Consider the following 26,155-nt stretch of genomic DNA (forward strand, 5'->3'; position numbering starts at 1 on the left):
ATAGGCCTACATGTATTCATTAATAAAAAGCAGTAAGTGATCTCTTGGTCTAGATTTTTTAACTGCTTAAATTAGCTGTTTAATCTAAATGTTTTTTGTTTTTTTTATGGGCAAAAGAAAATCATGTTTTATTTTTCATTATTTAAATGCAAACATATCGAGATATATATCAAATATCGTAAAAAATTTGACAATATCGAGATATCATTTTTTTTTGTATATCGCCCAGCCCTAATAGACGGATAATGATTATTAGTAGCACAACCTGTAATCAGTACTCAGGATTATTAGGATTATCCTGTCTGCAAGGATATGTGATAATGTGAGTGATAATGGACAGGGCTCCAGGAGGAATGACTCAAAACACTACATGAGAATAGGGATTTTTGCCAATTTTACAGTGTGATTATGAAGAAGCAAGAGAAAAGATGGGAAGAGGGAACAACAGGATCAAGGAAATGTTCTGAGCTGAACTAATATTGGCTTGGAAAGAACCACAGCTCCTGCAGAACAGAAAGTAATGTAAGATTCAGTATTTAGTGGGCTTGTTTCACAGACCTGTCCTTGTTTCCAGCACTCCCTGAAGAGTTTCCAGTTGTTGTTGTTGCGGTGGTCTTTGAGCCAGAGAAGCCGGCGCTCGTAGAGCCAGCAGTGCGGGATCTCAGCATATAGTTTGGGCGGTTCTTCCACTGCTTTCTTTCTCTCAGCTTTGGGCTCCTCCAGAGGCTCATGCTTCAGGTTCAGCTTGGTGCCACGGCCTGCAGGGATCTTGTTTTCCACCACAGAGGCGATGATGTCATCCAGGATGTTGGGCATGCTGCGACCACTCTTGACAATCTGTGGTAGTAAGACCACAAATGAAGCCATCAGCTATTTTAGGACAAACATTTTTTCTTTATAGTGATTCATTCTATGTCACAGGGGTTCCCCAAATAGCGGACTGTGGTCCAATTCTAGATCCACAGCTTGTTTGCACAATTTTAGTTTCTACAGTTTAAAGTGAGCAGAGAGTGGAGCTGTACACAAGAACTCAGGGTAGTTTATGATAATGATCTTTCTGCACTATATCCTCTAATACATTTAGCTAGAGCCAAACATGCTTTATTCAAGCTCTTTACACTCCATGTGCATTCTAAAAAGCAAACATCTTTTATGACTACGTTGAGCATTTGACCATTTACTACTATTCCACAAAAATACTGTCCGGACCTCCAATGGGAAGGAAACATAGAGTCTGGACTTTAATTGAATACCCATGACTCTTTATGCGAGCATGGCCATATTTATGTGATAATGACCAAGTTCTATAATGTTTATCAGTTAATCTGTTTTTTTTTTTTAATAATAATATTGTCTACCAAACACTTGATTATAATAACTATTTTTCTGTATATGCAATATGTGTACAAAACTAACTTCAAAAATAAATATTTAGATCAAAACATTTTAAAGTTAAGCATGTGCAAACTTTTCATTGGTTGTGCATGTTGCCACCTCTGTATGCTAGTGGAGTCTCTCTGTTTGATTATGATCAGTAGGTGTTGGTTTTCTGACCTGTGAGGCAGTGGAGTACACAGGAGCGAATGCGATGCCAGCATCAGTGGAGCCCAGGCGCAGCTTGCCTGCGGTGGTGGTGAGGAGGTCTCGAAGGGTTGATCCCTGCTCCAGGGAAGATGCTTTACTGTGCAGAGACTCCAAAGCATCTGACTGATCCTTCTCCTCCTTTATCTTTCCAACAACTGACTCCTTATTTTCTGCAGAAGAGAAGAACAGGCTGTTCAAACTTCAGATGCCAGTCTCTTTCACATCATATGAAATATAAAAAGTAAAAGAAATAGTAGAACTTCTGGTTTACTTCCATTATATGATAGATTCCCCTAATAATTAGTGATGTGGTGGGACTTTTTATTCAAATTTTAAAGTCATGTTAAACAGAGGTAGCGACAGATCTTTTTTTCCATACTGCGACAGATATTTGAGTGTAACAGATTATCGAAAAAAGAAATAATGTAGGGCGGACTTGGTTCTATGCATTGCTTGCTAATTGGATTTGAAGACGTTGACATGGCACTTAAAAGCGAGGCAGATAATTGCGAGTTTGCAGGTGTTATGACACTTAGAATCAAAATTACAAAAAAGGAACACAAACGGATAAAATGTTCACAGTATGATTTCTAACATGCTTTTTAGAAAAAAGCAGAGTTTAAAGCAGTTTTAAAAAATTAATTTTTGATTAACTTGCTCAGGTGTCTGATTTGGATTGGAGCTAAAATTTTCAGGGCAATGGCATGTCCAGGGCTGAATTTGAAGACTCCTGCACACTTTTACATTAACAAGTTTTCGGATGTAATTTTTTTATTTTGGCGGAGAATAAAAAGGGGTTGAAAATCCCACTGACTTAGACGAGGAAGGATGAAAGACATTTCTGGAGAACAAAACATCACAAAGACTAAAGATTAGGCTTTTTGCAAATACCTAGAACACCCTAGCAACTACCAAGCAACTGCAATGTACTAAAAAACTACTCAAAACACCAGCCACGCGCATTACAATATGCCATTGCATGAACTATATACTATATTGTTATATTTTAAGGGCTGACATGAAACAACAAAAATGCAGACTTGTCAAAAAGCGCAATTTAAGCACCACTGCTAAATGAAGAAACTTCTCTACACCGCACTGGGCAACAAACTGAACTGAATGTGTGCCAACAACCACAGGGCTGATGGTCTTTTAAGTGCAGTTCATTTGGAGAGAGCGGCGTGTTCGGCATGTGAGAGCAGCTGAAGAACTGGATAAACATGTGGTTAGGTGAACTCTTTAGACTGTGGGAGCTCAAGACTGAAAAGGCCTGTAACGTACACCACTAAATGTGAGGATTGTGGAATGCTGGCGGCCTGTCAAGCACGCACACGCCTGCAGAGAAAGGAAAAACACGGGGGCAGCTGGCAGCCCTCCGGCCCCTTGCTACAAATAACTTCAACCATACCTTAAGTTTTATTGTTTCTGTACCCACCCTTCTTTTCCTCACGGGATTTCTGCTCGGCCAGATCGGCCAGGAAGTGCAGAGGCGATTGGGACTCGGGTGGGGTGAACTTGCTGTCGGTGCTGGTGTCACTGGCGGGACTGCTCCCTCCGTTGGCCTCTACCTTCACAGAGGAGTTCTGCTGGCCTCCCTCAGGCTTACACAGAGAGATCTTGTTGCTGTGATTTAGCACGTTTTGTAACACCTGTGAAAAGTAAGAGTGTGTCAGAGACAGCTCAGCAGTTTGAGAAGAGTGAAGGGAAATATTGTGGACTTTAAGTGGTTAAGAGATGAAGCATGACTGTATTCAACATTCCAGTGCAGAACGAAATGTGAAAATCTGTGTGTGACTGAGAGGGTGTGAGAGTTTGTGTTTACAGTGAGAGCACGCACACTCTAGACAAGGCTAATGCCCCATTTAATTTCATCTGAATGGAAATGTGACTGAGAGTGATAGATGAACAGTTTGTTCAATGGGATATACTGTCTCAAGGACTGTTTTTTTTTCTCGGACAAGATGTATTAATGTTTTGCCAGCTGAACTGTACAAGCTATTGAAAAGAATTGGGTTCATCTAGAGTTGTCCAGGTCACTGCTTTTTTGCAGAAATGGCTGAAGCAGAATTGTCTGATATCAATCATTGAAATTAATAGATTTAAATGAATGTACTATTATACTGTTTTACTTTCTTGGTATTTTCATCTTGTTTTCCAGAAGAATTATCCAAACATTTTTAAATCAAGATGCTTTTACCTGAGATACAAATTGACAAAATTCTATGCCGAGCCCCACACAACACATGGACAAAAATATATTTATTTTGGCCATCAATTAAGAATTAATTCCTACAACTATTTAATCTAATCTATATAATCAAATATAATCAAATTTTTTGCATGTCATCTGCCATTGGAATCAAAAAATAAACTTCTTTTCCCTTTGAAGTGAGTGTATTTTTGTACTGGAAAAAGAACAATTCTATGTAGGAAATTTTTTGTAGTGTACTGACATCACTACAGCATACAGTACCACAACTGTACATCCCTTACAGCTTGTTTAATTTGTGTAAAATTAAAAAATGTCATCTACCTCACCCAATGACACATTCACATACCTGGGAGACGCCATTGGTGGACGGCAGCTTGTTGTAGAGGGTGTTCTGCTTCCAAGCACAGGAGCAGTGTGATTTAATGCTGTACTTCTCCCTGAGCATGTGCATAGCGTTCACCAAGTCCATTAGAACTAAAACCCACAGACAAAACAACCAAGTCAAAATCTCCAGCTAAAGGCGTAACTACAAGCAATCTGGGATCATTCCAGAATGAAAGTGTCTCTTTCCATACCAGTTCCTGGAATGATCTGTGTTGGCATCAGGTGCTTGTGATCATGAGGCTGTCCCTTGACACACTTCAACCAGGCGTACAGCTCTTTATCTGCGAAATCAGAAAAAGGTGGATTACTCTCAGAGACTGAGAGTGACAACACACACAGAGAAGGGCGCTGTCACTGGCCCGTTTTCCCATAAAGGGGTTGCAGTGTTTATTCTTCAAAGTAAATAAGGAGCTCTGAGCCTTTTAAGAAAAGATACACAGATGTGATTCAGCAGAAATGACACTTCTAGAGCTGGAGGGGTTTAATGCCCTGCGGCAGAATTCAAACCTAAAGAAGACAGGAAGAGCTACTGCAGGAAGGGGAGACTTAAATGAGGGGAACACAGAAGAGGAAGACACAGAGAGAAAGGCGCATCTCAAACACTTGGACAGCTGAGCTAGACAGTCCTAGAACAAAACATCCTACAGCACACACACACACACACACACACACACACAAACAACATTCAAACTAAACCACAACAGAAAACTATACACTTATTTCTGCCAGGGTTATTAATAAAACTTTACGTAATATTAAAAGCAACAGAAAATACAGAAATAAATATTTGCTCAAACTACTATTAAAAACTTTATTGGCCTCACAGTGATACTAAAATAACACTGACCTCCTGCATCGCAATCAAGACAACATCTAGCACTTGTTTTATATTTGTGTTACTTTTTGCTTGTATTTTACTTGTATCTTTTGTTTCTATTATTAAAAAAAACTTGAAACTTGAATATTTAAACAAAAATACAGTGTGTTTTGTCAAATAATCTAATCATTTTAATCATTCCTATAAAATTAATTAGAACAATTATTTCTGTTAAATAAAATGTACATTTAATATTAAATTTACATTAAGTACACATGTAGCTATAAATAATGGACAATACATCACAACAACTAAAACAACCTAAATTGAGATGGTTTTGATTTGGATTTTTTTGTCTCACATTTTTGAGAGTTCAATATGGGGACAGAAGTCTCCTGTCCCCATATTGGGAGAAATCGGAAATACAGAGGTGTTGTTTGCGCTGTGTGAATGTAGTTGTAGACTAAATGTAAATGTGCATTGATTCATCCCAGTAGCAAAAAAAATTATTTAGTATTTATTAAAATGAATTAAAACAGTGAAATGAAAACTCAGAATACGACACAAACCTGCAATAATTAAATATGTTACATAACACAAATGTATCTAATTTTTTTAACCAGCTCTGCAGTCCTTTGATGATACATTTCAACCATAATAATAAGCAAAAATGGCTTTAGTTAAACAAACAACTGTGCTTTATTGTTTTTTTTTTTATTGCTGAAGACTGTTGAACCTTCTTTGCTTGTGTTCTACTGAAGGATTTACTTTTCCTTCAGCCTGAGGTTTATTTATTACACTTTTTGGTGTGAAAGGGCTTTTACATTTGCTATTAATAAAACTTCTTATATTAAAAACAATCAAGCCCTGCTCATATAAAGTAAAGTGAATGTAACACAAAAGTAATGTAACGCATTACTTTCCATAAAAAGTAACTAAGTAACATAAGTTACTTTTTTAGGGAGTAAAGCAATTTGTAATGCATTAGTTTTAAAAGTAACATTCCCCAACACTGGTCACTACTGTTCAAAAACTTTTCCCCTCAAAATTTAAATATCTGGGGAATTTTTCCAGTTGTTCTGGTTTTTAAGCCTACCGAATAGCAACAGAAAAAGTGTACAAGCAGAGTTGGTGTTCAAAAGTGAATATGAAAATGACAACTGACCTTTGGAGCTCTTCCTCTCCTTGGCCTTGTAACAGTCCAAACACACCACAAATCCACATTTTTGGCAGACCCAGTGAATGTTAAACAATGTGGCTTCACATGCGTCGCAGCTCTCTCTCACTCCGCGCACTGCTCTCTTCCAAGCAATCTTGGCTGCAGAGCAAATCAAACAGGAGAAGGATGAAACAGACATTCACAGAGCTCACTCACTTTTTTCATTTTCCTTTCTCGCACTCCTTTCAGACTGACAGGCTGCTTTAAATATATAACGGTACAATGGTAACGTTTTAGGAGATCATGCATGACGCACCAAAAAAAAAGCAGTGTAGCTCACCATCTTTCTTTATCCAAGTAGTTGCTGTATTCTCAGTCATAACAAGTTGACAGAATTTGTCTCCAATGTAGCTGAGGATGTATTTGGAAGTCTCCAGGTCCAGGTTGTTTTCTTCATAAACCTCTGGGGCCCAGAGACCGAGCGCCTCTTCATCATATTGATCAGGAGCAGAGAAACCATCAATCCGGATCACTCCATTCTTACTGTATGTGAGGCTGGAGATGGGGAAGAAAGAGAATGCACAATTAGAGTTTATTTCCTTCCTTAACGCTCAAAGACTGAGACAGCCTGGTTTCTCCCAAGGTTTTTTACTCCACTCTGTCACCAATGGAGTTTCGGTTCCTTGCCGCTGTCGCCTCTGGCTTGCTTAGTTGGGGTCACTTCATCTACAGCGATATCGTTGACTTGATTGCAAATAAATGCACAGACACTATTTAACTGAACAGAGATGACATCACTGAATCCAATGATGAACTGCCTTTAACTATCATTTTTGCATTATTGACACTGTTTTCCTAATGAATGTTGTTCAGTTGCTTTGACGCAATGTATTTTATTTAAAGCGCTATATAAATAAAGGTGACTTTGACTTTGACAGCCGCCCGCGGCTAGAAATAACTGTTATTCTTTAATGTTTAATAACTTTTGAACCGCTAATCCAATCTGAATGCTTTAAAAAGTGATATAAAGCAGAGATATCCTATTTATCTCATTTGGATATTCAGAAGCGCCGTAGTGTACATGATTACGTCATCGCATTTTGACAACATTGATTTGTCAGAAGAAACCAATGCTTTCGTTCCTCTGAAACAAACAGAAATGATTGTTGACGCTTAGTCCCACCCCTTGCCCGGATTGGTTCAAACTGTCCCATATTAAACCAATAACTAGTCTTTTGAACTACTACTTAACATATTGCTTTGGAAAATTAACGAAAACAAAGTGAAAGTAAAGTTTTTTGTAAACACATTTGCATGAGAAAACTCAAAAAAAGAAAAAGCACAAAAAAGTACTTTGACATAAAACAAACAAAAACAAGAATGAAACAGTGGTATATATCTGATAAAGCACTGGGATTTATGTCTTGGGTCGCTAGGCGATGTCCCAGTAAAATCAATTCTGACACAGATTACAGCCTACGGATCGATAATTTATATTATGTATATTATGTATACTAAGTCATTATATAATTATACAGTTCATAAAGATAGTTTGCAATGTTTTTTTCTGTTGCACTCTGAATATTTCTCACTCATTTCGTGTGTAGTTTGTGAATCATTTGCACAGTTTTTTACCTGTATTGTTGAAGACAATTTGTGCAGTTGTTTTTACTATATGCTGCATAGTTTGTGTTTATTGTTCATACTCAGATTGAAAATATATTTCTCAGAATAAAAAAAACTTGTCTTGTTTGGTTTTGTTTTCATATACCACTCTTTCCATTTTCTTTACTCATTAAAATGTTTTTGGACACATCTCTATTGTTAATTAATGAAATAAGCCTGTTTTTCGCTTAAAAGCGCTGATAACAATATTGTAATAAATGGCTATAACTTGCTTGGGGAATGGTACATGTAAACAAAATTTTATTTGGAAGTGTAAAACACCCAGATACAACTTTCTAAAGAAAAATATCCAAACTTTAGAAGTTTCTGTTTGAGTACACAGTAAAAAACACCCAACTATTGCTTGCATTTTTCTTAAAATTCTGTAATTTCATTAATTCGTAGAGAAAACGAAAGGAAAATTGAGACTTTAAATTATTTAAACATAAACTGTGAATTCTCCTGTTTATAACTATATTGGCACTTGATGCTGACTGCTAGAATAGGTCTGAAAAACAAAGAAAAGTGCAGGTGTTTCAGGCGTCCCAAAAATGTTCTAGGTCTTTAAGGGTTAAGAGCAATTCTGTGACAACATAATGAGAGAGGGGAGAAAACTGTACGCACAAGACAGGGCGGAAAAAAAGCAGACATACTTAATATTTGTACATGCCATGAAACAACATCAGACTGGTTCCATAAAGCATTCAAGATGCATCTGGTGATGGCCAATTTTAAATGGAAAGAAAAATTAAAGACAACTACCAAGGTGCCTAGCAACTGTTTTTATACATGTCAAAAATGGTTAGAATCTATGTCCCAAGCTTGACCACTGGAAACTTTGCTCTACATTCACTTTGTGCCCACAGACAAGACTTCTACTAATCTCTAAATACAATGAATTGTGGGATGGCTACAGGTTATCTAGGTTAACTTTAAAAGACAGCTTAAGGAAATGTTTACTTACTGTCCATTATTTTTTCATGACCAAGTAATACACAGTTTGCAACAACAGTTTTGTAATTCCTTAAACATAAAAACAACCATCTTCTGTTTTTCTAGGCATGTTCTATATTTTGTATTGTCTGAACATTGTTGTATGTCTACTGTACAACAGCATTTGACTATTTCTGCTGCCCTCCCTATTTACTTTTTACTACTAGTAAACAGCCCTCCCTATTTACTACACTACACAAATAATCAGTCTAACCATGTAGCCTGATGAGTGCAAAGCAAACATGGTTCCTTATTTTGTACTCACCGGCGGAAGTGGTAGAAGCGGCAGAAGACAGGTGAATGGGCAGACTCCTCTCCTTTCTTGGTGCGGATTGAGCGGCACTCCCTGCACTTCTGTAAATTGGCTCCGATTTCAGAGCACGAGTCGTCCTGCAGGAAGGACTCACCTGTCTGCTTTAGCTTCTTTACCTTCCTCCAGTCCTTCAGTACTGACCGGGGAATGCCATCTATAAACACACCACAGACTCCATTACTTCATCCATTATGAAACATACTGCATTAAAACTCCTCATTTATTAAACATTAACTGAATAATAAAAACAGGAATGAGTATCAGCCTGACCCAGATGTATCAGTTCATCACTAGGTGGGGATGATGAGAAAAGTGTGTAGGGTTTGAAGAGTTAATATTTACGTTGTAACCACAAAGTAATCATAACATTTATGAAACCTGACAGTTGTAACCTACTGTACTGTTACAGTGACCTACAGCTTTAGAAGGTATGCAATTACAAAGAGGCACCATTTTGCTACACAGCAATCGTCAGATAGTGCTAATAAAAGCCCAAGTGCTCTTGGAGATGTTTTTCACATAAATGTGAGCATTCTACTAGAAGCCATTTGCACAGCTGCCGCCCAGATATTCACCAAACACACCTCACTCTCTTTCTAACACACTGCAAACCTTCCAATAACCCCAAAGTTAAAGTCAAAATGAAACAGCCATTCACAGCCCATTTTACTTGTGAAATGTTGACTCTTTAATCTGATGAAAACAAAACATTCAATAAGAACTTGATTTCATTAATCAGGAATTAACTGGGGGGTAAAAATGTGTTGAAGTGGATTGTGGAGGTATAGTAAATGTACTAGCATATTCATTTTATCATGTGTCATCACATGTACACAACGAAACAAAATAAATTAATAAAAAAAGACCTTTGGAAAGAGGGCAAACTGGAAGACTTTGCAGTGTAGTAAATAAACGTTCAAACTGTGATGTAGACTGTGGTGCACTTACTGGTACTGGCCAGCTTGAGTTTAGTTTTTTCCTTAGCACTCCGGAAAATACCATTTGGCTTTAACTCGTCCTCCTCTTTCTCATTGTCTCCTTTCCTTTTCTGCATGTCGTTCTGCTTCTTTTTGTAAGTGGGCTTGGGTTGCCTTTTAGTCCTTTGTTCAAGCTTGCTCTCACTAGAGTCTGAGTCATCGCCGCTCTCCGAGCCCGATTCATATGGGCGCTTGGGGGTACGGCGTGTCTTTCTGTCCTCCTGGGACAGCTTGTCCTCTTGTCCTTTGCTTTCCTTGCCCAGATCCACATCACTAGATGCAGAGGCAATCAAGTTGACGGAGCATGGTTTAATTAGCTCAGAAATGGCATTCCCGCCTTTTTCAGATTTGTTTGTGTTTTTGTCCTCCTCCGAGTGTCGCGTGAGCCAGGCTTTCTTGAGCTTGTGATAGTTAGACTGGCACACCTGCGCTGGCTGTCCATTGGGCACCGGGCTGGCTTTGCTGGCAGGATTGCTGTGTGTGGAATTATCCTGGGGGATGGTGGGCGAGTCCTGAGAGGATCTGATGCTACCGCTTTCACTCTCTGAAGCGCTACTGGAGCCACGAGACTGAGCCGCAGCCAGAGCTGCTTTGGCCTTCTTCAGGTGAACAAAGTTCCTTGAGTAGGCCTGTGTGGGGCCAGCGGAGCTGGCCTGAGGGTGCGCACTAGGGGAGGTGGTTCTCGAGCCTCCCTCCTGTGACTCAACAACAGTGGGAGGGTGGCTTTTGGAAGCAGAGCTTTCCAGTCTGCTACTACCACTAGCGCCAGAGATGGAGAATGACAGATCTGCTCCATTGTGGATCTGCATGCTAAACGTGCTGTTGGCAGCAGCAATGGCTTCATTAGTCCTATTGTTGCACACAGAATTGGCAACAACTGCCACTGAGCTGGGAATGACACCCTGTGACGCTCTAACCAGGTTTTTATAGTACTGTTCACTGGGATTCTCCAAATTCGTGTTTGGTAGGATGACTCTCCCAGATTCCCTACTCTCTGCCACTTTCAGGCAGTCTGCTTGAGTGCGGCCAGTGAACAATCTGCTACCGTGTTGCTCTTTGGGGGCCATCTTGGGACCTGGCAAGCCATCATATTTTATGCAAGTAGAAGGGCGGACAATAACAGATGCCATGGCTGCCTGTGGCTTCCCTTGGCTATTCTCTGAATACCAGGCCACGTTCTCATTGCTCTTTGCTTCCCCGCCAGAATGGGAGGAATTGTCCGAGCCCAGCTCGGCTCCACTTTTCTCATCCCTGAGCTCTGGGAGCAGGGTGGGCGGCTTCTGCTGTTCTGACACCTTCCCTGCTGAGCTGACGGGCTGGATGGGGGTAAGCGTAGGTGGGGAAAGGCGGCCATAGACCCCCTCCTTGCGGTCAAGCGCCTGCTGGGTGGGCGGATGAAAGACCGGCGCTCTACGCAAGGCTGGCATGCCTTTGGGCTGACTGGAGGGAGAGATAGCCGGGCTGCAGCGTTCACTAACCGTCACCACTGAGGTACTGAATGAGTGTATGGGTGCTTGTTGACTGAGTTGTTCGGTGATCTTGCCCACCAGTCCCTCTCCCTCTGGCTGGTGCTTAATGAGAGGGGGAGGCTTGGACAAAGACTTGGTGTGACTAGAGTTGTACAAGCCCAAGGAGCCCGGGCTAGAGGCTGCCGGTGCTTTGTCAAAGTACGGATTGAGATCTTTGGATTGGAAAAGTCGTGGTGGCTCGTTTACAACACTATTAGATAGAGTGGTGAAGTAGTTGGTTTGAGGGAGGGACTGAGATACTGAGTGTTTGTACTTGTACAGATCAGCCACAGAGTGCTCTACTTCTTTATCATGGCTTTTGGGCTGGGATGAAATTCGGGGGTAGGATTCACGCTCTGTCTCTCCAGCACAGATCTTGGCAGTGAAGGGGGCCATTTCAATGCTCTCTCTAAGAATGCGACGGTTTTCTTCCTTATATTTGCTGGTACGGTCTGGCCCCCCCTGAGGCATGCGTGGTGGTAGTTGCTGCTTGCTGTGGGAGGACTCCATGTAGAAACGGTGCAGCTCCTTGTTGGTAGGCGTCCGGCTGCGGTCTGGCTCTTGCTTAAGGTGAGCATTAGCCATGCTACGCATAGGGTCCACAAACAAACTCTTCTCCTGATCTCTGAAGAAATTATAAAAAAACAAAATAAAAAATCGATCAGCATCACAAAAAAATGCCAGAGTGATACCTGCATATCTTAAAATTAAACTAGAGTATTTTGAGGTTTTTGTTCAAATCCTCATCAAGGCTGCATTTATTTAAGCAAAAAAAAAAAGTAATCTTGCAAAATGTTTTCTGGAAACTGTGATACTTCTTTCAGGATTCTTAGATAAATAAAAAGTTTAAAAGAACAGCATTTATTCAAAGTATAAATCTTTTCTAACAATATAAATCTTTGCTATCATTTCTTAACAATTTAACACATCCTTTTCCTTTCTTTCAAAAAAAGAATAAAAATTTACTGACCCCAAACTTTTGAACTGTAGTTTATATTGTTAGAAAATATTTCTATTTTAAATAAATGCTCTTGATTTTTATTCATGACAGAATCCTGAAAAAAGTTTCAGAGATTCCAAAACAATAATAAGCAGCACAACAATTTCCAGCAATGATAATAAATCCTGTATTTTTGATCAAATAAATGCAGCCTTGAAGAGCATAAGAAACTCCTGTCAAAAACAAAGAAAATAGTTCTGATCACAAACATTTGACTGGCATATATCTGAGTCTCTCAAGGAATGCGATTCTGCAAACAAAGCGAAAGTTAAACGATCAGTGCTACTCGTTTGGGCTACGCAGTGCAGAACTTTTATCTGCTTGAGCCGGATTCGCAGGCTGATCTCGATCACGCAACACAGATAATACACAGTGCTGGGAGATATAGTGAAGAAAACAGTCAAATTCCCTGCAGAATCAATAACATCTCTGTGAAATCTTGTGAGATGCATTCAAATTTGGTGCAGAATTCTTTTAAAGTTGATATCAGAACAAACGGCAACATTGTTCAATAAACACAAATCACCACCATTCACCATGGATTTAACATAGTAAAACTACAGGAACAACTTGACCAGAAATGGTCTAATGTTTACAAATGATTTTAAATTCTTCACACAACTTTTCTCAGAACTTCAAACCTTTAAGTATTACCAAATTTGAAAGCTATTTTTAATGTGACGATATTTGTTCATCCTTCAGTTTTACATGCATTCTAATAAATGTCTATTTGGCATCTGACAGGAAACATCCTAGAGACATACTGTAGATAATCAAACAATACTTGCAATACAGCTTGCATATGTAAATGCAAATATCAAATAGACATCTCTGAGATGTACATGTGTGATTAGGGTGATTGCTTTACTATCAGGTGTTGGTGTCACCTTCTGTAGAACTTAATTGCACTGGTGCTGGTGTCCTTAAATGCTAGTATGGAGCCCTACAATGATTCTCGAAGTCAGAAAAGTGTTAGAAGAATGTTGTCTGTGGTATATTTTTACTGCAAAACAACAAGAAATGCTGCAAATATCACCGCAAAGTTTGAGAAAAGCCACAGCAAAATCAGTCATTTTAGGCCGCAAAATCCTGGAGGGACTGATATATATATATATACAAATATATCACAAATATGTCAGTGCAAGGGTTAGTGCTAGTTCAAATGAGTACATACATTCAGCGGGCTATAATAGAATAGTTTAATTATGCGCACAGTCACTGAATGAGCGTACAGTGTTTCTATCACATGGCATTTGTTCCACCTCAGGTCACAAGGTATTTAACAGCTAGCCACAGTTCCAGGCACTGCAGGACTGTGGGAATGGATTAACCACGTGAGTTAATGACAAGTGTGTGCCAGCTCACTCTTTGTGGAGCTCTCCAGGGGTTTTAGAGAGCGGCGGGCTGGAGTGTGAGCTGATCTTGATGGGTCGATGAGGGTCTGCACTGGCTGGTCTGCCTGGCACATGGCTCAAAATCCCCATGCTGTCTGCTGAGGTTACAGGGGTGGACTGGCGCAGCCAGGGGCTGGAAGTGTTCTGCATATCACACACACACAAACAAACAAACAGAGGGTCATAATGCACTCAAAGCCACACACACTTCTCTCTCGACAAGTCATAGCACACAAACTGTCTCTCATTGTGTGATATTTTCCTACTCACTCACAGATGCTTATAATGAAGGATGTGAAAAAGTGATTCCAGCTTAGTTATCTTAAATTATCTTGCAATATTCTGGGTTGACAGAAATGCAGGAAGTCTTTAGAGCATCTACTATATTACTTTCTGTGTAGGAAACCCTTCATGTCACTGATGCTGTCAATAGATTTAAATTATTTTGAGTGAATTATTGTGATCATGAAAAGCCTGGAGATGTGTCCAGACATGGTACAGCACATACAAACGTGCTCACAAACATTATGCTTTATTACTGTAGGGTAGTTTGTTTCAGACTAAGTTCAAAACAAAAAGATCCCTGACAGAAGCAAGAGAGGGGCAGAGTATTTGTCTAACCTCTAAGATATCTTCTTACAACAACCTCAACTGAACAATGTGCATTTCAATTCACAACACACACAGCTGCAAATTACAGTCTGTATAAATTATAACAACCAGGGCTAGGAAACAGACAGGTGCACACACATACCCTCCGTAGGCTGGGGTCTGAATTGACAGCATTTTCAGGATGTACCCATTTGTATCCAGGTGGATAGGAGTGGGTACCATTTGGGTATTGCCAGATGATTGGGTAGAGGCCGAGCTGGTTATATGAGGCACCTCCATGCGTTTGGGCCAGCAGGGGTGGGGGTGACTGCTGCTGGAGGAACTGCTGCTGCTGGTGGGAATGGTGGTGGGCCAGAGCCAAGTGCCCAAGTCCAGGCGAGTCCAGCCGTGTATGGCTGCCCAGAAGAGAGGCTGATGGAATTGTGGGCAGTACGGAGGGCAGAAGGTGTGGGTGGTGCACAGAGTGGCTCATGGAGGAAGAATGGAGGAGGTGGGATGGGTGGTGCGAGTTGGGCGTGAGACACGTGGCATGAGAAGAACCATGTAGTGGATGCAGGTGTGGGTGCAGGTAACTCATGTGGTTGCTATTTGATTCAGGACGCACCAACACAGGATCTCGGTACACCATAAAAGGCTCATTTTTGTCGACAAGCGGGCTTTTCCTTGATTCTGATGGCCCCCCTCGGGCTGGCACAGGCTTAAAACTAGAGCGGGGTATGTCTGGCTCGGGTTTGAGTGGCAAGTGGCCTGTTGTAGGTGGGTTTTCAGGGTGGCGCGGTTTATGTTTGGACACCTCAGGGGATGCATATGGTTTGGGCTTGGAGGATTCATGAACGTTGTGGGTTTTTGCAGGTGAAGGATTGCACTTGGGCTTAAGAATGTCAGGGGATGAGTTGGACTTAGGTTTGGGCAGGTCAGGGGAAGGACTAAGTTTATGGGTTTTCTTGATGTCCTCGGTTAACAGGGCATTTTTAATAACCATAGATGTGTACTGCTGCTGGAGCTTCCCTCTTTCGCCCAGGGCCGCTGACTCACTCACTGATGTCACCGGCCTTATGACCTCAGAGGGCGTTAATTCGACTTTACTGCCTACGCTGTGAGCATTCTGCTGCTGCTCGCCATCCGGCATCCTGCACTCTGAGTGGGAAGCGTTTAGCACCAAATGTCTGGATTCAGGGACATAAGCATCACACTTCTGTGATGCCAGCAGGGCTGATACGGCCTCAGAGTTCTCTCTAGAACTAGACTGCGTGTTGGCATCCTCTGTGATATCAATCACACACTTGGGCATGTGCGTCTGAGGTGTTCCTGTGCCATAATGGTCCTTGGGAAGGTTTTTCACAGTGCTTTTCATCTCGACAATACAGCTTTGGACCTCTGTCAGTCCAGAGGCTTGGTTTTGTGTACAGGAGGCCGGAGGAGGCAGCGGAGATCTCCTTTCTTCTGACCTCTCGCTCTCTGCCAGCTGAGCCACCTCCACGGCCCCTGGCTTGCTGCTTTTTTTATCCTGCATCTCATCCCAGGGAGATAGCCTGTTGATTACACTCAGCTCATCCACAGGCTTGGATCCCTGGGACTTCTCCTCCTCTAGAACTTTTGAAGTGCTCTTGCATTTGAGCTCATTCTCTGAACTGGGTTCAGATGAAGAGTCTATGCTCCGCTTATTAGAGTTTTCAGAGTCACTGCTTTCAGAAAGGTCAGAAGTCTCTGTTTTGAGCCGCTTGAGGCCACCCTTCTTGTCCTCTTCATCTGCTTTCCTCCTCTTGTTTGTCTGCTTGCTTTTGTTTTTAGAATAATCTAGAAAGAAAAAGAGGCCAACTCTGTCAGGAAGAACTTTCAGCACGGGCACAAAACATGCCACCAGCAAATATTTCCATGCAAGCTGAGTGCACTGGAAACTCAATCCAATTGATTATTCAAGTACGGATCAGGATGATGTCATTTTGTACTTAGGTTAAAGGCTGATTGAATCTTAAGTGCTGCATTAGAAGTGTGATGGATGGGACTCTGGTAGAATTTATGCACACTTAAAATGTCCATTTCACTGCAGTGGCTGCACTCACCTAATCTCTCAAAGACCCAACACCCTGACCAGCACTGTACTGCAGGAATTATGATGGAAGGATCTAAATGATATTTTACCAGATGGCCATCCGGCCAAAAAGCTAGCACTGAATCTATCCAGTAGAAGGTTTTGTTAACTTAAATATACAGCACTAGACCTTGCCAAACATAATAGCCTCTGTATAACATGAAGCCATAATAGGGGAAAATCCAATCAATCTAGAAGACATTCATTATGTTTTAATTCCTCGGAGTAGGGTGCTGCAATTACCATTTCAATTCCCATCAAATTCCAAACGTGACTGAATCAAAGCAATTCAGTCACAGACCTTTAGTCCTTTAAGCATTATTTATGAAAACATTTAGCACAAGTAATAAAAAACTCACACAAAATGGCACACAGACCTACCTGCCAACTTTCTGTGGTAGAACACATATGAATACTTCAAGCAAAAGCACCATAAAGATATTTACATTTACATTGACTCATAAGTAGCATTATAACTGTAACAATGATCAGTGTTTTACCTTTTCCTCCACTGTCTGATTTTTCATCTTTGATCTTCTCATCATCTGGAACACTACTGTCGGAGCCTTTCCGACGTGAAGATCGTGAGCCACGTTGTTGACCTGGTGAGGACTGCTGCTGCTGGTGTTGCTGAGACAGCTGCTGCTGAGCATGCTGGGATTGTTGCTGCTGCTGCTGCTGAGCCTGAGAGGCCTGTTTGGGGGTGGAGCCAGAGGAATTCATCACGGGTCTGGGACTATTGGCCTGGGCACGTGTGTAATGACCCTGAAAAAAAAAAGTTTGCACAAACACAAGCATGAGAGGGCTTGAAATGGATTTAGGTTATAGAGAGTGAAAGACAACGTTTAAGTTAAAACCATCAATATAAAAAATAAAACACTTCCTTGCCAGCAATGACTGCAATACACACGTCTGTAAAAAAAAAACTGATCACAGAGCTAGGCTTAAAGAAGAGTTCCTATGGCTCTTAAAAAAAGCTTTCCAACCCTGTATCTCAAAGAACTATTTTACATCCCAAATCCATTTAATCCATGCAAGCACAGCGTGTGAATCCGTAATCGGGGTAAGCATTTACTGGAAAATTAGTACTTCTAACAAATTATGCTAAATAATTATAATAGACAGGGATATCCAGGTGGTATAACAGCAGCTCTAAATCTACGGAGAGAGCGGCCCGGTACCTGAGTGATTCCTGTAGAGCCGCTTGGTCTCCCTCCTGTGGTCTGCTTGCATATCCCCAATTAATGTTTAAAACAGGGAAACAGAGAAGAAAACAAACAAAAACAAAAAAACAAGGTGGAACAGAGAAGTCTTGTTAATGATGAAGGGAGCAATGATATGTGATTCTACAAGGCTCTAGGTTTCTTAAAAAAGATAGTAAAAAAGCACATAGGAACTTTACTTCAAAGCTAGCTACAGACACGACGTCCAGTAATAAGCACAAACAGACACTGGGACAGACATACACAAAACAGAAATACAAGTTGGAATATAACAATGAACACAATGTTGATCCAGGAAGGCAGGTGCGCTGATCATCTAGCAAAATAAGCACATATAGGCATGTGAGATATCTGTGTGCTCTTGTAGGTTACACTCACGTGGGCAGTGTTGCTGTTCTGGCTAGAACGAGACCTGCGTCGTGAAGTGATACCAATGTTTTCTCCTTTTAGTAAAGAATGGACCACATCATCCAGAAAGGTCATCTGCACCATGGAGGGGTCAACGTTCTGAGGCTCTAGTACCTGTACATGAAAACAGTAAAATTATTACAAATCAACACCTTCATTTTCAGTTTTATGATAAATCTTATTAACAATTACAATATTGATTGTGGATTTGTTTAAAATAATGTTTTATTGGTGAATAATAATAATGGATTTGCTTAACAAAATCATATTCAATAAAACATAATAATAAAATAATAATGTGTGTTCTTTTTTTGTTATGTAGTTACCACTTCAAGACTTGAAAAAGATAAGTTTCAGAACTAAAACAAAATCAGATCTGATACCTGATCATTCATGACAACCATAGTGCGGCTGAAGAGATCGTGGTGGGTGATGATGCCCGTGAACCATTGGGTGGCTGAGTCCTGTCTGTAAACTCGTACACGGTAGCCATTCAACGAATAAGGACCTGAAGATATCAAGAAACCAGAAACACTTTCAAAAACACACATCCAATAAAATTACACACAGCATAACAACAGTCTAAGATAGAATGTACAGAGTGCCTTATTTTCAATGTGGCATAACAAACTTAGCATATTGTCTTTCCATTAATTTTCAATTTCTTTTTAGAGAGCAGGAGTAATATGGAGTACTTGTTTAATATGGAGTACTTGTTTTTCTTTTTACAGCTCAACAGCACTTGGTCACTCTTTACTTTGTGAGCATACAATATGAGCATTCTACAAACTCTCCGTTTGTTCCTTCGGAGTGAACTTTATCTCAGGGAATGACACATCAATCCTTGTATCTGGGATATGCTGTTAGCCACAGTGAATGCTGGCAGCTGTCCAAACTGGCTGGAGCTCATTAGTGCAGGGCAGGTCATTCCCATTAATTACTCCTGATATGCCATGCTACTGTCCTTGTGCCTACAACAACCCCAAATGCATGTCCCTCACACATGTATGCACATGCACATAAACCATGGGGCGACGTCTGCATAAAACCACAGACAGTTTTTTTTTCTCTGTTTCCCCACCAAAACCTTTGGCTTTGAAATACTTTCCATTCTGCCCTTTTCAACTGCCAAGTTCAACAATTATCACTAATTGTGGGCCTGGAATTTTGTTATGGACTTTGTAAACAAGACCTTCTACCAAGACCACAACAACACCCTCTGCCTGAACCAGCCAGGTACAGTGAGCGGTCAGTCACTTTTACAAACCACATTAGGTTTTGCTGTTGGTTTTTTTCATTACTTATTATTTCCATAATGTCACACATTTCCAAGTGAAAAGGAAGGGACTTTTCTGTTTTGGATTCAAAGAGCTGGGCATTCCGTACCAGAAAGGAGCTAGAACTGAATGTGAGCTGGCAGCAGTTTTGGGAAAAACTACTCCCCTCCTTAAACATTCTGACCAGGAAATGGAGGCTGAAGGTCAAACCAACATCACACTGTTAACTTCACCTCTACTGTTCTTCTATTGTTCTTTGCCATTATTGCCATAACCATTATTACTTGAACATCAGTACTAGAACTAACAATGAAAAAAAAAAAACTAAAATTTGTAGGTAAATCATTATTTAATCTCACAGGACATAAACTGAGATCACTTTCAGCAAGTAAAAAGGGTAATTTTTGAATTTGACATTTCAACACCAAAAGCAGGTGGACTCAAATTACTGATCCTTTAGTTACAACTGCCCATTTAGAATAACTGATGAAATGTGACCACCTTACCTTGCATAAAAATTTCCTGAACTTTTTGGTCTTTCACCCACGCTTTCACTTCTTCATGGAGATGAGGATAGTCCCTAAAAACAGGACTTAAACTGTCCAACTCATCCTGCAGAAAGTAAAACAAACATGGCATGTCAGCATAAAACTTCCAAAATTACAGGGACACAAAAAAAACCTATGCCACAATTTATTTATAATACATTTATTTCATACATTTTTTTAAATGTACTTCAAACTCATTAACATAATCATTGACATATACTGATATAAAATTACAATAAAACTTTATTTGGAGCATTTCTTTATACAATGCACATTTCTTAATATTATGCCTAAAATATGTTTTGAATTTAATTGTATGATCTCTGTACAATATCAGTCTTTAAATGTATGATATTTAAAGTGTAACTGAAGTTTGCTTGCAATAATTCCACTTTAGCATAATTAATAAATTAAATATAATTCAGTATGCCTTTAGCTGGACCACAGCACTAGCTCCGCACAATTATAGTGCATTAAGCCCAAAATTAGTTGTTCCAATTTAGCAGACTTTAAGTATACCATTTTAGGAAACCAAAAGTACAATAGCAGGGTATTATTATCAAGCACATATATATATATATATATGTAAATTAATTTGTAATATACTTAGCACGAAATTTCAAATATGACCATTATGAGAACAAATAGTAAGAACAATTCTCTCCATTGTAAGTCTAAGGTTAACCTTAAGTCTAAATGCTTACAGTGATATCCACTCCTCAGCAAACTTCCTGATCTGAGGTGTTGAGGTTTGTGGCACAAACGGTGCAGGGCAAGATATGCCACAAAGCATTATACGTAGGGTTAGTAGTCTAAACAATCCCCTATGCCTTAGCAATAGCAATAGGCTTTGCAATCACCACAAAAACGTTTCCAGCCACAGAGAGATTTGTACAATCTGATGAAGGCCAGTGACCCACAGAATTCGAAACAAGCACAGGAAAGCCCTCACACCTCCTCATGCATGGCAACCCTAAATGTCCGCTCCGCAGGAGCACAGCAGTCATGCAGATGTGTGTGTGTGTCAGGTTCTGGCAGGGTGAGAGGGATATCCGCCCTGCACTTCCATTAATTGTTGATAGCGATGAGGAGTGGAGAGAGAGCAGGGGGGCTGACAGGAGCTCCAGTTATTTACACAATCACACAGCAGGCCTGATGAACACATGAACTGAGCCCTGGAAATACCCCGCTGCTGACACACACACACACACACACAGTGTAAACAACAGCCCACACTGCTGCCATGTGCTTGCTAACTAGGGTAAATGACAACACATCTTAGATAAGAAACACAAATACTTCAATAGAGCCATTTCCAACCAAAAAATATAATTTTACTTCAGGCCTTTCATAATGTTGGTTAAGATTTCTTTCACCAAAAAAAGCCATCATTTCCTTCATGAGCATTTTCCCTCACCCCTTCTCGACCCTTAAGGTACAGTGAGAGAAGCATAATTGTCTGTTGTCAACAGTGTAGCAATGTATGAATCACAGCTCACATATTCAAAATATGATTTCTTTTAGTCAATTCATCTAATTCTCGTGACAAACTTAAACATGAGCAAAATCGCTATCTCGCAGAATTACAAATGACCTGTATTCCTTTTGAAATGACTGGATTTTGCTGTGAAATTTCACCAAACAATGGTAAATATGACTTCACCTTAAGAATTAAATCAGCAGTTTCTGATAGCACTGTTCCTTATAAATAAAGTTCCATATTTAAATGAAATGAATTCATCAGGGAATGTCAATACTGGCAGGTAAAGATATGTACATACTGATATATGATATGAATATTAATGTGCTCAAGGTTGTAATGTCATATCCCTGATGTTTTTGTTTGCTTTTGCTGTGAAATACACCAGCCCATCCATTATGTCTTGCACTGCTGCTCATAACAAATGTCAGATCAGATCTGTAATTTAGAAGTGGAACTAACAAAAATAAAGCCAATTAAGTAGCATCTTTGCATCTGGTCGAGATTACATGCAATTTGGGAGCTAAGAGGTACTGTGGTTTGTCGTAAAAAGACAGTGTTGCATGGCCAGTGTGCCTATTTTATTTTATTTATTTTCTCCCTAGTAACAACCATTGCATTACTCAGACACACATACACATGCCTTTATTCTAGTTTCTATTTAAAACAAGAGCACTACAGGACACGTGATTTATTTATTGGCCTGGAGGTTAAACAGGGCCCTTGCTTTCATGTCGGCTTCCAAGAGCAGAAGCCGGTTTCCCCAAAGCTCTTCTACTCAACGACAGAGAGAGAAGCATCCAAATAAAATGTATATTCTCCATGTCCAAATATTTCCCATCAAATTCTTCAAGGAATACAAAAATGCTCACCATCAAACAAATGACAAATGTTGTGTATAAGGAAAATGAAATTTTAATTGCAGAGAGAGACAATGATCTTATTCCTACAGTCTGGTCCAGCACCTTCAGCAGGACTTCGGCTGTAATCTCATCTTCTCCTCCTCCTATGCACACACACCCTTGTGAAGGACGGAACAGATGCACTTTTCTTTCCATCCCCCACCTCATTCCGCACTGGGCTGCCATCCATCACTTTAACAGCAATATGTTCCAGGATTTTCCACATGGCGCTGCGGTGGAAGACACTGTGAAAGCAGGGTGGTGCTCGGCACTGGGAGAATAGGAAAGTGCTTCCAGAACCAAACTCTGACCCAGATAAAAACAGCTTCCTTCCCCTTTCTTGCTCTCCATCCAGCGGGCTGGAGCTTGGGAACAAGGCTGGGTGTGGTGCTCGCACTCTTTCTCTAACCCGTCTCCATGTTCCCGAAAAACAGCCTCTCACCGCCCAACAGCTGCTCAGAAGTGTTCCGTACTGTTCCCTGGCTCTCCGAAGGAATCACGTTTCAGATAAATCTTGTTCAGACTGTCCATGTGACATGCTTCATTCATATTTGCTGTCTGCCACTGAATAACTCTTCACCACGGTTCGGTGCTGTGCAGATCCGTAACAATGTGCTATAGGGTGCAGCTCGTAAAGTGACATCGCGGTTCCTAATTAGGTCCAGAAAACATGTCTGTGTGCAGCATCTGTGTTTGTTGATGAGCTGATGCTGATCGGATGAGACTGAGAATTCACATGGACTAAAGACATAGGTGGTACAAATACAATTATAAAATCTTTCCTTCAATTGTGCAATTACTTCTGACAGCTATAGCTATATAACCAATGTCAGCTGTGGGTTAGCGTTATAAAAAATAAGTAAAAATATCTGCCTGAATGAAAACATAATCAAGCCTGGGATCATTTGCCATGACTTATGAAAGATTAATAAACAAAACTACAACAATCCAAATTTAAAGTTTACATTGTTCAACTTGACTGCAACGTAAATGTGTAACGTAAAGTTTCCAGTGACAAATGTGTAAATGCAGCAATTAAGCTTGACCAATCAGTGGCAAAATTTGTTTAGAGAAATCTTCTGCCTTCCAGATTGCATGGATTCCTATTAAGATGATTGGACTTTGCAAACCTTCACTGAACAATTGATAAATATTAAAGTTTTTTTGTTTCTTTTGTTTCTTCTGCAGCGGTATGCTAAATAGCTTCTCCCAAAGTAAAATCCTACTGGTACAAAATCATGGACTGCAATACTGTGTAATAAAGTCAAGTCAAGTCACCTTTATTTATATAGCGCTTTAAACAAAAAGGATTGCGTCAAAGCAACTGAACAACATTAATTAGGAAAATAGTGTGTCAATAATGCAAAATGACAGTTAAAGGCAGTTTATCATTGAATTCAGAGATGTCATCATCTCAGTTCAGTTTAAATAGTGTCTGTGCAATCATTTGCAATCAAGTCAACGATATCGCTGTAAATGAAGTGACCCCAACTAAGCAAGCCAGAGCCGACAGCGGCAAATGTTTAACGTATTTAGATTCAACTTAAGTAATCAATAAAACCACATACAAAACTCTTATGTTGTCAGAAAAGCAGCTTTAAAATGAAGATGTATGTTATAAAAGATGGTTTCTAATGTGCCAAATTCTAATCAATATCTAGTCTAGTCATCATACAGGGTGCAGCCGTTACTGTACGTCAGTGAAATTAACAATGTGTTCATTAAGAATGAATGAAGTCCCATTACCGTCCCGCTCCACATGACTGAGTGCTCCTATTAGCATTCATTTGCTTCCTTCACTTGTCTCTCTCCGTCGCTCTTTTCCTCTGTCTTTGTGCACACAAAGGGCAGACGTGTTCCTGATCTGTCCCTCTCGGAAGAGGACAGCTAATGTCGTTGTGTCCTCTGAAGATTCACGACCCAAGTCCAGGGAAAGTGTCAAGGTGGAATTTACTGAACCATGTATGATAAAAAGGCCTGTCCACATGTAGTCTATTAAAATTTTGAACAATCATACCACACTGATGTATAGGCCTTTGTAGTTGCGATGTGGAAAACGTGGACAAAATTGCAGAATTCAGTCATAAAATGGAATTTACTGTAGAAGGCGAAATGTCACAAATTTTGGATGAATAAATCAATCAGTAGGTCAGTACACTTAAATCAAAATGTGAAATGGACTAGTGTCTGTGAATATTAAGCTGCAAAATACTGTTAAATATGAATCCTGCATGTTCTGCAGGTCTCTGTGTGAATGAATGGTGACACGCAGTTTAGTTAACTAAACACATACTGAAGTGTGCATGATGCCAGTGTTTTCAGCTTTAGCCACCTCAATATATGAGTACATGTGAGTTGACACATATGTCTAGAACTGCATTGAGAATCACTTCATGAGCATTTTACTGTTTCTTTTGAGAAAAACTATCGTCATGTCATAAATAGAGAAACCTAAAACTCTTCACAACAATCCGTCAAAATAAAAGTTTGGCTTAACGTGAAGAGACTGTGACAGAAAAAAAATTGATAGTACTACTAATAATAAAATTATTAAAACTTAAAAACTAAATATTAATAATTATATATTTATATATATATATATATATATATATATATATATATATATATAAAATTATTATTAATATTTTGTTTTTACAGAATTTATTTACGAGAAAAATACACAGTATTAACACAGTACTGGAAAAAGAGCATTTAAAAATCTATTATTTAGAGAGGTTTTTGATTGTTAAAATTAAATGCAGAAAATTAATGGAATTATAATATATTTGATAAAAAAAAAAAACATAGGGCTTTAAAAGAATTTATTTAATTTTTTACTTTTAAAGGAGACATATTATGCCCCTTGTTAAAATATGTAATATTAGTCTCTGGTGTCCCCAGAATGTGTCTGTGAGGTTTCAGCTCAAAATACTCAACATATAATTTATTATATAATTTTGAAAATGCCTACTTGAATGGACGCAGAAACGTGCTGTTTTTCGGGCCTGTGTCTTTAAATGCAAATTAGCTTCTGCTCCCTGCCCCCTTTTCCAGAACAGGGCTGCGCCATTACAGCTCGTATCTGCTAAAAACATCTGTTTTGGTTTTGATTATAACATTTATAGCACTGAAATCATGCGTTTTAAACCATAGGAGTTTAAACTTCAGATATACAGATTTCTGAGCACACACATCCAAAGCACATGGACTGAAAGCGGCTGTCACAGCATGTGAGTAAATATAATGTATAAAGTACATTTTATAATTAATAAAATGTCATTTAACCATTAAAACAGAGGTACTTTTAAATCCAGTTCATGATATTTGAAATGGTCACGTACGAGCAACCACGAATACACCTCATTATCTTGTCTGGCAGAAAGGATGCCGCTTGAAATCACAAACACGTTTTGATAGACATAATGATGCTCTGGGTGCATATGAGGATGGACCGAGTTTTTAAAAAGTATGTTGTTTGGATGGGAGATGGGAAAGGGAACATGCAGGTGGACTGTTGCCATGGCAGTGGGCAGCGTGGGGAGCTGACACAATACTTGCATCAGTCAGAGGTGTAAACAGCGAATGGGCGCACGGAGACAGGATGTTC

The 26,155-nt window shown here is 39.8% G+C and overlaps 1 protein-coding gene across 4 annotated transcripts in view; it reads right to left on the reverse strand.

The window, feature by feature from the left end:
- Window positions 1–26,155, reverse strand: part of jmjd1cb (jumonji domain containing 1Cb) — a 127,988-nt gene that overhangs the window by 8,742 nt on the left and 93,091 nt on the right. For 2 of the 4 annotated variants that reach the window (XM_059531865.1, XM_059531868.1), the window contains 16 exons: window positions 20,125–20,230; window positions 18,725–18,849; window positions 18,312–18,455; window positions 17,892–17,936; window positions 17,211–17,475; window positions 14,761–16,415; window positions 13,978–14,150; window positions 10,076–12,237; window positions 9,080–9,281; window positions 6,497–6,711; window positions 6,163–6,315; window positions 4,372–4,461; window positions 4,143–4,270; window positions 3,020–3,233; window positions 1,555–1,754; window positions 559–837 (listed from right to left, as the gene is read on the reverse strand). In XM_059531865.1, coding sequence (XP_059387848.1) covers window positions 559–837; window positions 1,555–1,754; window positions 3,020–3,233; window positions 4,143–4,270; window positions 4,372–4,461; window positions 6,163–6,315; window positions 6,497–6,711; window positions 9,080–9,281; window positions 10,076–12,237; window positions 13,978–14,150; window positions 14,761–16,415; window positions 17,211–17,475; window positions 17,892–17,936; window positions 18,312–18,455; window positions 18,725–18,849; window positions 20,125–20,230 — 6,156 coding nt within the window. The remainder of the gene's footprint in view (window positions 1–558; window positions 838–1,554; window positions 1,755–3,019; window positions 3,234–4,142; window positions 4,271–4,371; window positions 4,462–6,162; window positions 6,316–6,496; window positions 6,712–9,079; window positions 9,282–10,075; window positions 12,238–13,977; window positions 14,151–14,760; window positions 16,416–17,210; window positions 17,476–17,891; window positions 17,937–18,311; window positions 18,456–18,724; window positions 18,850–20,124; window positions 20,231–26,155) is intronic. The other 2 variants (XM_059531866.1, XM_059531867.1) reach the window with 2 other exon arrangements.

This window comes from Carassius carassius, chromosome 40 (genome assembly GCF_963082965.1).
Source record: "Carassius carassius chromosome 40, fCarCar2.1, whole genome shotgun sequence".
Taxonomy (NCBI): Eukaryota; Metazoa; Chordata; class Actinopteri; order Cypriniformes; family Cyprinidae; genus Carassius; species Carassius carassius.